General features: G+C 35.3%; 1 protein-coding gene across 1 annotated transcript in view; it reads left to right on the top strand.

Annotated features, from left to right (window-relative positions):
* WDR11 (WD repeat domain 11) overlaps positions 1 to 14,825 on the top strand; it is a 59,045-nt gene that overhangs the window by 22,006 nt on the left and 22,214 nt on the right. Inside the window, exons 12-16 of the mRNA XM_072805084.1 lie at positions 5,714 to 5,820; positions 7,809 to 7,884; positions 11,653 to 11,761; positions 13,444 to 13,568; positions 14,269 to 14,416. Coding sequence (XP_072661185.1) covers positions 5,714 to 5,820; positions 7,809 to 7,884; positions 11,653 to 11,761; positions 13,444 to 13,568; positions 14,269 to 14,416 — 565 coding nt within the window. The remainder of the gene's footprint in view (positions 1 to 5,713; positions 5,821 to 7,808; positions 7,885 to 11,652; positions 11,762 to 13,443; positions 13,569 to 14,268; positions 14,417 to 14,825) is intronic.

The raw sequence follows: 14,825 nt of genomic DNA, 5'->3' as shown, positions 1-14,825 counted from the left end.
TCTATATTAAATACTCTGAAGTGATTATTTGCCTGAAAGTTTTGAATAATAAATATTTATGTTTAAGTAATGGTTATGTTAATCAGGTCTGAGCACTAATTGTTCGCTTTGTAAAAGAGTATTATGCAGTGGAAAATTTTTTCTAACTTTTATTGCTGCATCTGATTTCTCCTAAGGTCTAGGATATTTTCTCACTGAATATCACTGTGTTCCCTTGTTCAGATTTGTAGAGTTTGTTTTTCATTTCTTTTTTTCTTTTTAAAGATTTTTATTAATTTATTCATGAGAGACAGAAAGAGAGAGAGAGACAGGCAGAGGGAGAAGCAGGCATTCCGTGCAGGGAACCTGACATGGAACTTGATCCCGGATCTCCAGGATCACACCCTGGGCTGAAGGTGGCGCTAAACCGCTGAGCCACCCGGACTGCCCTGTTTTTCATTTCTATAAAGATACATCAGTAGGATGGATCCTGAAAAGTTTGAATGAAATCATTTTAATTATTAACTAATCTCATTTGTTTTTTTTGCTTAAGCACCATAAGAAAGGGACTAAACTATATAGCATTTCGTCTTTCATTTTGAGATGTGATGTGTTTTATGAGTGCCGTGCTTTCAGAGATACTGAGGGAAGAAGGTTGCTTTGTCTTGAAGACATACATATTTGCTCTATAGCATTATTTTGTTGATGGCATGGCTGCTCTCCTCTTTGCCCAGCAATGATGGGTTATGAAGTTATGCATTTGTAATATAAATTTACATTTCCAGTATTATTTGATCTTTTAACAAACATAAAAGAAAGGCAATTTTCTGTCCTCTGTACATTATATAAATATAGATCTCGTGCATACATTAAAATTCATAGTTAATCCTTCGTGAACACATTATTCTGAGTTACTGCATTTTCTGAATGGGAGAAAGGCTAATCCTTTAAGTATCACAACTCCTGATTGTGATGAAAGTTCCAGAAGTTTACATTGCCTTATTCTTTCAAGTACGTTGCTTGTGGTGCAGCCCTGGTGACTATTGGTCACCAACACCTCATTCTGTGCCCTCCAGTAGCTACCCAAATACCTTTACATGGCATCCTAATATCTTTAGAATCACTAACACCAGAGGTGCATGGGTGGCTCAGTCAGTTGAGCGGCTGCCTTCGACTCAGGTCATGATCCCAGGGTCCTGGGATCAAACCCCATACCAGGCCCCCTGCTCAGCAGGGAGTCAGTCTGCTTCCCCCTCTCCCTCTGCTGCTCCCCCTGCTTGTGCTTGCACATGCTCTCTCCCTTTGTCAAATAAATAAATCTTTAAAAAAAAGAAAGAATCACTTTCTTTCAGTGCACTGTGGGTGCAGTGACACGTCTGTTTACACCATTTCAGACTGTTGTTCATCTTCTCTCTCTTCTTCCAGAAGCCCTTCTGCCACTAGTGTTTCCTTTTATGAATAACACCCACCAGTCAAACTGCATTTAATCAATACTTGTTCTGAAGATGTGTTAAATATTAAAACTTTGCAAGACCATTTCTTTGACGCCCCACCACCACTTTATGTGGTAGGCACTATTTTTATTCCCAATTTATGGAAGAAACTCAGTTTTATAATCTGTGAAATTTAAACTGGGCCTTTCAGGCTTCCAACTTGACCTTTATACTTAGAGTACATGTGCTGTATCTCCAGCTAAAAAAATGCCTGTAGGGCACATTTGGCAAAAAGATGAAAATGTTGACTGAGCCAGGATTCATGCTAAGAATTTATACTTGCTTCTGGAAAATGAAGTACATCTTCACTTTTTCTGAACACAGATCTTTTAATAAAAACACAATAGCCAGTTTATCAGCAAGCTATTAGATTTAAATAAGATGTTTTCCTAGATCATTCAGATGATAGATGTCACTAAATACATGACTTACACATGCTGTAATAATATTTGTTATTGAGTAATACTTGAAATTACAGTTTTACTTGGGATACCAAATAATGGATATGCTACTCAGGCTGATGTTGTGAGTGATTCACACAAATGTGTTCCATTATTTTATATGAATTTTCCCTCTTAATTGCCATTTTGAAGATAATTCACATTTTATATTCAGTGATGATGCCCAGGAGGATGGTAAAATCCTGATATCTTTGTGTTTCAATTAATGCAATTATAGTATTACAATTAAAAGCCATTATGAAAATTTCACAGATGTGTTGTAAAAATTGCTGAACTTATTAGCAATACACCCAACACATTCTAGATATTCATTGTCAAATGTAAGGCCAACTTTTTAAAGTTATTTTTACTAGATACTAAATGTGTTTTTAAAAAACACTTACTCTAACATACTTGAATTTTATGCATACGCATGGGCAGGAACTGCCTAACTCCAGATAGTTTTGTCTGTGGGTTGTTTTTAAAATCATGATGTTTGAGCCAGTTATGCATTACAGATTCGTATTGAGCATCTTTTGTATTCATGTAAACAAATCCTCTGATGCTTATAATCCAGTGGAAGATACCTAGGAGTAAATGTATATGTAGGTGTTCTTAGATTATTAGATTTTTTTCTAGATAATTAGTTTGTATCTTTGTTCAGTAGGCTAAATTTACAATAATATAGCATGATACTATTTTCAGTGTCAAAACTTAACTATAACAGCAGTTTATGTGGATGTCAGAACATTGGCTCAGTATTGCTTTGAGGAAGTGGAGTGATTTGTGCAAAGTAAAATAATTTCCATTTTGTCTATAAATTGCCAAAAGTTAGTTTCATAGAATTGTAGAACTGCAAAGCCTTCCAAGAGGTGAGCGCTCCTCGTAGCACCCAGGGTTGGAAAGTAGCCTGTGCAGCAGCCCCAGTTGAAGTCAACAGGCCTGACTTGGAAACCTATGGGAGTCAGAACCTCAGACACCTGTTGACAGAGTCTACGGTTACAGTTGTTCATTCATTCAGAACCCAACAGAACAATCCTAGACCAAGTCAGAAAATGAGCTACTGTTCTTAGGAGTTTTTATAAAGAGCTCAGTATGTGGTTGAACCCAGACAATAGCTTTCTAATCCTGAGAGCAGCGTGGTGCTTGCTGAGTTTGACAAGAGGTTTCATTCCTTTCTGTTAAGACATAATCCTATCCTTATCTAATCCTCTTTGAAGTCCCAACTTGATATTTATTTTCTTCATGTTGATCAGTTGGAGTCAGATATAAAAGCAGCTGCTGGAATCAGCTCAAAGGCAACATACTCATAGTGCTACATTACAAATAAGCAGCCATTCCATGTTCTGTTCTGTCCTCAACACTGGGATGTCTTTGTCTTAGAAGCAGTGGGGAAAGGAGGCTGAATGTGTATGACACTAATAACCATATGGAGGAGTGCTAGACTTTCCGTAGACATCATTCTTTTAATCCAACAGCATTTATTGTGGTACCTCCCTTCAAAGAGAGTAGTACAACCCATTGCAGTGTTTCTCAGCCAGTCACAGTTTCCTCTTGTTGTTTAGGCAACCCCTATTTTCCCTTTGGGTCTCAGTGGGCTCTAAAGACCAGATTCTGTGGGACTCTTACAAGCATCTATTGAACTCTGTACCACTGTATTTCGTAATAGGGAGTCCAGAATCCACTTTGTGTAGTGTCTTTTTTCTGTTAAATCATAAGTTCCAGAAGGATAGCAGGCAAACCTCTCATTCACAGTGATACTTCTGCTGCCTAGTGTAGTCACGGGTATACACTGGGTACTTTACAGACACATTTTAAAAATAATGAATGGAGAATGGGTGGACTGGGATTCTTCGTGTCCAGAGATTGTGGCATTACCATACTGGAGCATAGGTGCTCAGATTGCCAGCAACAAGCCTTGGAGAGTATGTCTTTGGTTTCTATGGGTAAACAGATCTGATTGATGCTACCAGACTTATGTAGAATGCACCATAAGTTCAAAGTGATTTTTCACTTTTTTTATTCACTCTGAGTAGAAAACTTAGTACTGTTACATGCTGGGGGAAGGAAAGAGAAACAAGAGACAAAGGGTCTTTTCAGTGAATAATTTTTCATCAGATATATATTGTATTCATTATCGATGTGGTTCGAGTTCAGTAAATGAGGAGGCCTCATTGCAAAAATAGGGCTTGAGTGGGATCTTGAAATTAGAATGATGATGATGATGATAGTAATTGCTAGTACATGCAGCTCTTCCTGTGTGCCAGAATTTCTTTATGTACACAGTGTTACTCCTGCAGCAATAGCAGATAAGGGGACAGATGTAGGGAGAGCGCAGAGCCTGCAACTGCTGGAGCCAGTATATTTGAAGAGGGAAGAAGAGATCACTCCGGACATGGGAATTCTTAAGAGTACTCAGTTTCAAGCAGCCTAATCTGAGTGTTTCAACACAACTTTACACCAAGAGAATTATAATCCTTGATAACTACAGCAATTCCCTTCTCTAACAAATACTATTTTCAGTTCCTTTGGGATCATCTTTGCCCCTCTGAGAAAAGACAAGTAGGCAGGTACACAGGGATAAGTGAGGAAAGTTACTCTAGTATTAATAGTGGACAAGGTTCGGAGGATTAAGAGGTAAATTTGGTTAGGTAGGGTGAGGCAGACAACCGGATGGACTTGAAAGTCACATGTGAGCTTGGATATGATGCAGGAAGCCAGCATATCTTCTTGGGCAAATGAGGGGCATGTACAGAGCAGTATTTAATGCTCTCTAGCAATAGCTTTTAAATTGAAGTAAATGTGGATAAACTAGGTCAGGGGTTAACAAACATTTTCTGTAAAGGACCAGATAATAAGTATTTTAGACTTTGCAGGCCATAAAATTTCTGTCGCAATTACTCAAATCAGCCATTATGTTATGAAAGTAACCATAGACAATATGTTGTTAAACATGGTTGTTCCATAAAATCTGATGGGCAGTTACATGTAGAGCAAAGGTTTGGACTTTCCCTCTCAACTAGCCTCTATTACCTTGTAAGCAAGGTGGGGCAATAGAATAGTGTTTCTCCTCATGACTGATGGTCCATTTAACCTGTGCTCCCTCTCTGCCACACCCTACCCCCCCCCCCCCCCACCACCACTACTGGCTTCCATTCTCTGCAAGCCATGGTGGTAATACTCTGTTTTTAACGTCAGTGCAAGAAACTGTGGACTCGCTTGTTACCAGACCTCATAAAGGAGACTCCCAGGCATTTGGTGGATAAGTTGCTTGGAGTCTTGTCATCATTTCTTTGAGATTTTTCTTTTGTGCTTTTCTCTAATTAATACACCATTTGGAACTGTCAGCCACTTCCAAATCTGGTAGCTCAGTTTGAATTCTTTACTACAGGAATTTCTGCCTCCTAATCAACTAAGAAGTTTGATAAATTCCTCAGTGTACTCAACTTTAAGCAGTCTGGCTCGGAATATTTCCACACCGCTGTTTCTTAAGCGGTGGAATTCTCAGACACTACTGTGTTGTGTGACTCTCCTTTGCCAGATTTTGATAGTCATTTTAATGCTGCTATGAATCCAGGTAACTAAACTATCTCACCATTATATTTGGAGATTAAGTTTTAATTTGAAATAATTTCATATATATATTGAAAATGTATGGTAATTTAGTCTCGAAAGGTCATGTTAATATTCTTAATTAGCTTGTATAATAAAATTAAGGTCTTAGGAAAAACTTATTTTTCAAGTAAGTTGTGCAAACAAAAAAGGTTATTTGACTAAATTTTATTTAATTTCTCATTTTAGGGGTATCGAATGGACAAGTTTGACTGGTTTTCTTTCCTTTGCTACTTCAACACCAAACAATATGGGATTAGTGAGAAATGAACTTCAGCTGGTTGATCTTCCAACAGGTTTGTGTATTTAGACTATTAAAAGTTTGAAAATGAAAAAAAATAAAGTTTGAAAATGGTTTGTCATATTGATCAAAGATATTGCTATTTATAAACTTTCTTTCAACTTGGGAGTTTTTTCTTATATCCTATTTATACATTCATTTTGTTGTTCTGTAATAATTACCCTGGAAAGGCTCATCGTTGTTGTTGTATGCAAATTGTGTTAATACAAGTATATGGTAAATGGAGTACCATTAGCCTGAACAGACAGATTTATAATTACATATGTTACCAGTTCTACCTTTAAGTACATTGTTAGGTGACCAAAAGTACGGTTTTAAAATAAATCTTTGTAGTAGGCTTTCTTAGATTCTCTTCTAAAACTTTTGGCCTTTACAGGAAAACCTTTATAAATTTATAATTTATTTGTTTTTAAATGTTCAAATTTAAGACTTTTGACAGTCTCAGGCTGACTGAGTAGAGAAATTTGAGAGTTTAAAAAAAAGAAGCATTCCAGTTAAGTAACTTGCTCAGAATTTGTTTAAAAACCTACAACCCAATGAGTTTCAAAATGAAGAACTTAGAATAAGGTGAGAGTTTCAAATTATTTTATGACACATGGATGATTTCAAATAGAATTCTGAACAAAATTATAGTGAGTTTCTTTAAAATGGTCTAGCAATAAGGATATATGTAAACAGTTTGAATTCTAAGATATATATATGTATGTGTGTGCACATGTGGGTAGCAAATCGAGTATATTCTCAATATGTATTTCCATGATAATGGGTGTTTTTACTTCTCTGGGTATGGGTATGTTACTAAACCTCAAGAAATTAGCCGCACTGTCTGTAATCAGTCCACTGTAGTTCTGTTCTCATTGGCAATGACGTGCCCAGTAGCCCCTGCCCCTAGATTGGGGTCTCTCTAATTACATGACAGCCCAGGGGCAAAATGCTGTTTTCTAGTATCATTCACTTAAAAAAAAAAAAAAAAAAGCCTATCATTTTTTCCAGTTAGCTCAGGACTATTAGATAACTTAAAATCTTTCTCAGACTTATTTTTGAGCAATAAATTTTAAAATTTAAGTCATAGATACTAACTTGCTGAGGTGGGATATTTGAGTTCATAGATAATAGACTTTTCTAGCCTTGTCTTCTAAGAAGAGCAGCAGACCAGACCAGCAGAGTTAGGAAAGGATGTGGGTGTTTGTTTGGCAAATAAGAACAGGAGCCCCATTTGACAGCACTGAGGAGCAGAGGCATGCAGGCACTCAGTTGTCTCTGAATTGAGCGTGCTCTCTTTTGTTTAATGTAAATAAAAATGCGGGAAAAGTTATTAAAATGTATTTGTTCAGACATAGAGTAGAATTTGCATTTTTTAATTACAGAAAACCATTTAGCTTCTCTGACAGTTAACTAATTCTTATCATTCCCCAGTTCCGGTGTGTAAAGAACCTTTCAGTAAGAAACAGGTCAAAGTGTTTTAGTTGAGCATTTTGTACATGGGACAGGAAATCTTAAATACCTGTTTAAAGAGTGTTTTTTCCACTGGTTAGTATTTGTGAACATGGGAGTGTTCATATTACTTTAGATATAATATATCTAAATAATAGATATTATATATAATAGTCTAAATACACAAACCTGTTGTATTTTACAGTAGGCTGTTCCTTTACCATAGATGGATTGAAACTTCGGAAATTGATAATTTTGAATTTCTAAAATATAACTATTTATTTGAAAGAAACCACTGAAAGTATTCAAGAAACTGTAACAAAGGAAAATACTTTTTTATAAGATAGATAATTGAATACAAGTAATATATTCTTGATCTTTAACTTGTAATACTTTTGAAATACATTTTGAATTTAGATTACTTGAAACAGTGTAGAAGTAAGTGGGAGAATAGAGGAAGCACTGATCAGATTCTGTTGGTGTGTATAGCTTTTTGTCTTACCTGTTTCATCTGATATTTCACATTTTCTTTAATATTTTCAATTAAAGGTAGGAGTATTGCTTTTCGCGGTGAACGAGGCAATGATGAGTCACCCATCGAAATGATTAAAGTATCTCATTTAAAGTAAGTGTGAGCCAAAAAAAAAAAAAATATGTGGTGTTATCACAATGGGATCTTAAAGATTTTTTTTTAATCTTTAAGAAAGTGAGAATATGCTGAAATGCATATAGAGTTTCTTAGTGATAGTAAATCAAGCTATGCAGCCATCTCAAGAAAATATTTTGATCACAAAATTAAACTATTGCTTTTAATTTCTACTTAAAAAGATAACTTTTCTATAAATCTTAATATCTCATTTGATTGGTAAAACCAGTAATCCTATTTTTTCTCCTATAGCTATATTGATCTAAATGCCTGTCACCCACAAGGAAAATGTAATTTGTCACCTAATGAAATTCTTATGCATTTCTATCTCAACATGGGTTTCTTGAGTCAAAGAACTGATTTTCTTTGTTTATAATTTAGACCTATTTAAATTTCAGAAAGTTTTGAGTTTTTCATTCCAAGGGAAATACATGTAAAGTAAGACTATTAAACATAGAGACTGAATGAAGACCAATCAGAAGAACAAAGAAAGGAGGAGTAAGCTTTTTAAAATAGTTTTCCAAATTTCTTTAGCTTTTCTGGAATCTTTGTATTTCCACATAAATTTTAGAATCAGCTTATCAGTGTTACCAAAAAAGCTTCCTGGGATTTTGATTGAGATTGCACTTAATCCATAGATCAATGTGGGAAAGAATTGATATCCTAATAAGTTCTGTGATTCATGAACATGGTGTATCTCTCCACTTATTTCTTAGTTGTCATTCTTAAAGTGTTACACATCATTTGCTAATTTTTTTTGTTTTTTTTCTTCAATACTATTATACATGTATTTTTTTCTCTTTTTAATTTCAGTTACCAATTATTCATTACTGGCATAGTGAAATAGTTAATTTTTTAATATTGACTTCGTGACCATGCTAACTTAATTATTATTTCTAGTAGCTTTTTAGTTGGTTCTTTAGTATTTTCTATATAGACATTCCATGTTGTTTGCCAGTAATGACTCAGCTACATCTCTGTTTTCTGGAGTATGGGCTTTTTTTTCCTCCTTGTTTTACTGTAATGAGAAGGACTTCCAGTACAATGTAGAATAGAATGACGAGAGCAGACATCTTTGTTCTGTTTCTGGATCTTAAGGCAAAAGTGTTCAGTCTTTCAACATTAAATATGTTAGTTATAGATTTTTTGTAGGTGACCTTTATTACATTGAGGAATTTTTCTATTCCTAGTTTACTAAAACTTTGTATCATTGAGTAGGTGATGGATTTTGTCAGATGATTTTTCTGCATTTAGGGACATCATCATAATGAGGGATTTTGTTTTAAGTCAGCTAATATGGTGAATTACATTGACTGATTTTTTTGTTAAACCAACTTTATATCCCTGGCATAAATTCTTCTTGGTCATGGTATATTACTGGATTTGACTTGCTTAAATTTTATTCATCTGTGCTCATGAAGCATATTGATCTAGTTTTCATGTAATATCTTTGTCTGGTTTTGGAAATCATAACTACCAATTTCCATAGGATATTTATAGATACATTATTTAATTTCAGAATATTTAGGGGTTCTTCAGATATCTTTCTGTTAATTCATGGTTTCCATTAGAATCAGAGAGCACATTTTATATTGCTTTAGTTCTTTTAAATTTAATATGATTGTTATATGGCCTAGACTACGGTCTTAGTGAATGTTCCATATTGCACTTTTGAAGATTGTGTTTTCTGCTCTCATTGATTAGAATAATCCATAAATGTCAGTTCAGATTGGTTGGTAGTTATTTAGGTCTCATATTCATACTGATTTTCTGCCTGCTTTTCTGTCTATTACTGACAGGTGAGTGTTGAAATAAACATTGTTTTGCATTTATTTCTCTTTTGAAGAGCTCATGTTCTTGCTTTTGGTATTTTAAAGCTCTGTTACTAGTTACATACATATCTGGTATTGTTATCTCCTCTTGACTTATTTCTTTATCATTGTGAAATACCCTCTTTATTTTTGGTACTATTCTTTTATTCAGAAGTAAGTCAGATTTGCCTGATTTATATAGCCACGTAAGCTTTCTTTTGATTAATGTTTGCATAGTGTATCTTTTTCTTACCTTTTACTTGTGTCTTATCTATGTCTTTCTTTATAGTTAAAATTTATATCTTCTAGAAAGCATCTGGTTGGGGCTTCTTTTTCTATTTGGTTATCTATGTTTCAAATTGCAGTGTTTAAATTATTCATATTGAACGTAATTATCATTGTGGCTTATGTTTAAATCTGCCATCTTGCTAGTTATTTTCTGTTTTTAAATTTAAAATGAATTAATAAGGATAGTTTCTAATTTTTTAGACTTAATTTCTAATATGCAAAATGTCAGTTGTTATAAACCACATAAACAAAAGTTCTTTGGGGGAGGTCCTTAATTTTTAAAAATGTAAGAATCCTGAGATTAGAGAGTTTAATTGCTCAGTTGCACTATATGGACTCCAGTCTCTTCTGTTTCCAGTCATTCTTGACTCTCATATGCCTGCTAAAATTAATACATCTAAAACAAATCACATTATCCCCCACTACTTTAAAACCTTCTATGATCCACTATAATCTGTAGAATAAATCTGTATATAACCTAGCATGGCATATTTGGGTATTTTAGGTCTTTAATAATGTGATCCAAAATTCACATTTTGATCTTCTTTCTCATGATGATTGCTCTTGCATGCCCTTCATTTCAGGTAGCATATTCCCTCCACTGTGTCCTTTCTTATCTTGGCCATTTGTCACATTTGTTACACTGCCTAGAATGCCATTGCCTAGTTGTCAAAATAAATCTCCTCTTTCATAGTTAATCTTTGTAGCATTCACCAGATTCTGTCTTATATTAGTTATTTATATATAAGCCAGTAGATGGCTTCATGTTAGATATAATAAAAAATGTAACATATTATATTGCCTTTGTGTAACCCGTAATGGTGTATAAAATCCTTCCATGTGTGCTATCCTCTCTCCCCCCTTTTTAGCATTTAGTGAGGGGGGTAAGACAGATGTTATTAACATCATTATAAAGATAAGTAGAATAAAACTCAAAGAGACCCCTGGGTGACTTAGCGATTGACCATCTGCCTTCAGCCCAGGGTGTGGTCCCGGAGTCCCACATCAGGCTCCCCTCAAGGACTCCCTGTGTCTCTGCTTCTCTCTCTGTGTCTCTCATGAATAAGTAAATAACATCTTAAAATAAATAAATACCTACATACCTACCTACCTACATACATACATACATACATAAATCTCAAAAAGATTACATGGTTTATCTGAGGCTACAAAATTATCAAATGGCAGACTTTGTCCTGAGCAAGAGAACCTAAGTGCTTTGATACTGAGTATAAGGATCTTCCTGCTCTGTGACATTTTCTCAGTGCTAGCATGATAGAAACTTTGTGAAAACCTTTACTTTTTCATTTAATTTTTACCATAACCCTGCATACCAATCCATTGGGATAGGTGGTAATATTCTCATGTCATATATGAGGAAATTAAGCCTTGGGAGAGTTACCATAAATTGGTAAATTGGTAAAATGTGAACTTGTGCCTTTCTTCATTCTTTCTTCTGACCTGGGCTCCTTGCTTAATTATGGCTATGTGGCTATCTAAGGTCATCTTAGGGCTTTACCTTCTTAATAACTATTAATGATGAGAACTAATGTTAATTTAAATGACTTTTCTGATTTACTCAACCTTTTATTTGTATTACTTATGGTGAAAAGTTTTGCAAAACTTTTAGTAATTTTGTTTATTTTAGGCAGTATTTGGCAGTTGTATTCAAAGATAAACCCCTGGAGTTATGGGATGTTAGGACTTGTACCATTCTTAGAGAAATGTCCAAAAACTTCCCTGCAATAACTGCTTTGGTAAGTTACAATTGAAAATCTAGTTTATCCAGGCATGTTGTGTATGTGGTCAATATTTTTCTTTAGCCTGAATTGAAATCATTACTGTTAATGTATTTTCTTATTAAAAATGTGAGGATGATCTAAGTCCATGGAGATAACTCTTATTTTCTTGGATTGATTAAGCTAATATAGCATTAGTGCAGTTCCAATTAAAGTTTTACTCAGATATTTTGAAGAACATGATAAAGAGATTTGTGAAAGAATAAAAGGTCATAGTAGCTAACTCAGCCTTAAAAAAAGAGGACAGCATTGGGAAAATGGTCTCACTTTATGGAGAAAAATACTGGATCTCTACCTAATACCATATTTAGACGTAGGCTCTATGGGATTAGAGACCTAAATGTAAAAATGTAAATCTGTCAAATTCATAGTCAAAAATAGAAGAATATTTTTCTGTTTTGGGGGCAGAAAAGGACGTCAGGAGCTCAAACCAAAAGGCAAAAAAAGAAAAATGCATTTAATTACATCAAGATTGATGCTCTCTACCCAATGAAGGACACCAGTGTCCAAGTTAAATAGAAAGGACAAGTTGGAAAAAGAAATTTACCAATATCTAAAACCAGCAAAGGACTAACTAATCCTTGTAGAGGGCTAGGCTTACAGGAACTTGAAAAGACAGGAACACCAGTGGAAAGAGGGCCAAAGTAAGTGAGCAGTTCACGAATGGTGGAGAAACCTAAAAGGCCAATAGGCGTATGAAGAAATGTTCAAAGTCATCAGTTTTTAGAGATGGGCAAAATAAACTAACAATGGTATAACTTTTAAACTAACGAAAACTGGGGAGCCAGATAGCATCAGTTGTGGGTGTAGTAGGTTGCAGGAATCCTTACCCACTGCTGGTAGGAATGCAGACCAGTGAGGTACTCTGCAAGCAGACTTTGCAGCCCCTGTTCACAGAGGAGCTTCTGTGAAGATATGGACTGCAGTGTTGTTTGTCAGAGAGGTCAGACGCACTCAGGGTGTTCTCTGCTGGGAGAACAGAGAGACTAAAAGTGGATGGATGCACTCGTGGAGTACTGGGTAGCCTACAGAAACAGCAGAGATGGGACTTATGTTGTACTCAATGAAAAGAGTTTAGGAACAGGGTAGGATGTGATTCCTATTTATGTAAGTTATGAATACACACATGTGAAATAACTATCTGTGAAGAATTGATGCGTATGAGAGATTATTGGATTGAATGCATTAAAATAGATGGGAATATAAAAGAATAAATAAGAGATTTGAGGTAGATCTGTTGATGACAATGGACCATATTGGAGGAACATAAGCAACTCACCCTATGTATCTACGGGGGAGGGCTAGAAGTAGGGAAGAGAAGATATCATAATTGTATTTATTATTTTCATTTTGTAAAAAAAGAAGGCATCAGAGTTAGACCTTTTGGAAGTTTGCCATTAAACTCTTCTACCTTAAGCTCTCATTAAAGATTAGAGGTAGAAGGAGGTAGAGGGTAGATTATTAAAATCTGCCTTAAGCACTAATTAGAATGCATTCATTCACCCTTTCTATAAATAGATAATACTTAAGAACAAATTGTGAATTCATGTGCAGTAATAAGTGATGCCCAACTGTTCCAGAAAGATTGTTTGATTGAAGTAAACTGAGCACTTATAGGTGTGTCCGTCTTTGCTTCTCAGGAATGGTCCCCATCTCACAACTTGAAGAGCCTGAGAAAGAAACAGTTGGCTACCCGAGAGGCCATGGCCCGCCAGACCGTGGTCTCAGACACAGAGCTGAGCATTGTGGAGTCATCCGTGATCAGGTGCAGAGTGCTGTTCCCTGCCTGTCATTTGTGATAATCAGTGTCGTGGTAGGGAACTTGACAAGTGTCGTCCAAAGGCATCTATTGTACTCTCTTGTATTTCAGTGCATACTTGGAAGACTGAAGAGTTAATTTTACTATTTCATTGCTTAGTGTAGTCAATAACACATACAGTAGTATCCATATGCCAGTATCCATTAGCGAGTGTGATCATTCTCACTACCCTTCTGTGCCCTAAACTTCAGCTTCTGAAATCCAAATGAATTTAGCATGAACATCCGGATAGTTCATATTGTCATTTATATGCACCAAAGAAAATATATAGAGAATGCTAGATTTAGGGACTGTCCGCATCTCCATCCCCACCAATTTTAGAAATAAAAAAACCTCAGAGAAAATGGTCAAGATAAGGCTTCTTTCTGTAACAGAAACAGTGAACAAATTTCTCATGTAAAGTCTAGATGACTACATTCCTCTGTATGGGGTAAATAACCTGTTGGGAGTAATTTGTGTTTTCCTCTTATTAACTGAGCAAAGATTAGTGTTAGTGCTTTTTTTTTTTTTTTTTTTTTTTGGCAGATAGTTTTGGACTTTTGGACTTCCTGTTAATGCATCTGTATATCTGTATTTGGGACAAATTAATGTGTGTGTCACTCTAGGAAAAAGAAATAGCTTTACCTTATTCCTCTCTCTTCCAAAGCTTGTTGCAGGAGGCAGAAAGTAAATCTGAACTCAGTCAGAACATCTCTGCCCGGGAGCATTTTGTGTTTACCGATAACGATGGCCAAGTTTATCATCTCACAGTGGAAGGAAACTCAGTGAAAGATAGTGCTCGGATTCCACCAGATGTGAGTCCAGCTCTTGATTACATCTTCGTGAAGAGTTTATCAGAGGTTTTGTTGATTCCGTATCCACTGAAGCCATAGTTAAGTTGTGAAGCTCTTTCATGAAACTTTAAATAATAAACTTGACTATTTAAGGAGATATTTTCATTGATTAGACTTGTCCCATACTGCTAGAGAATAACATTGTAACTACTTAAATTAAATACTAACTATGTGCTACTTATTTTTTATCCCCTTAATAATCCATGAGGAATTCTTTCCATTTTATCTATGACAAAACCAAGGGAGAATAAGTAACTTTCCTAGTGTTACCCCGCTTAGTGACATGGCAGTTGTAAACTCAGGTCTGTTTGATTCCAGTATCTCTCCTCTTTCCACTTGGAGGATTTGACTTACAGTCTAGCATCATTTT

This window comes from Canis lupus, chromosome 29 (genome assembly GCF_048164855.1).
Source record: "Canis lupus baileyi chromosome 29, mCanLup2.hap1, whole genome shotgun sequence".
NCBI classification, from domain to species: Eukaryota; Metazoa; Chordata; class Mammalia; order Carnivora; family Canidae; genus Canis; species Canis lupus.
Note: the sequence above shows the minus strand (reverse complement) of the source record. Positions and strands in the feature narration are given on the sequence as shown.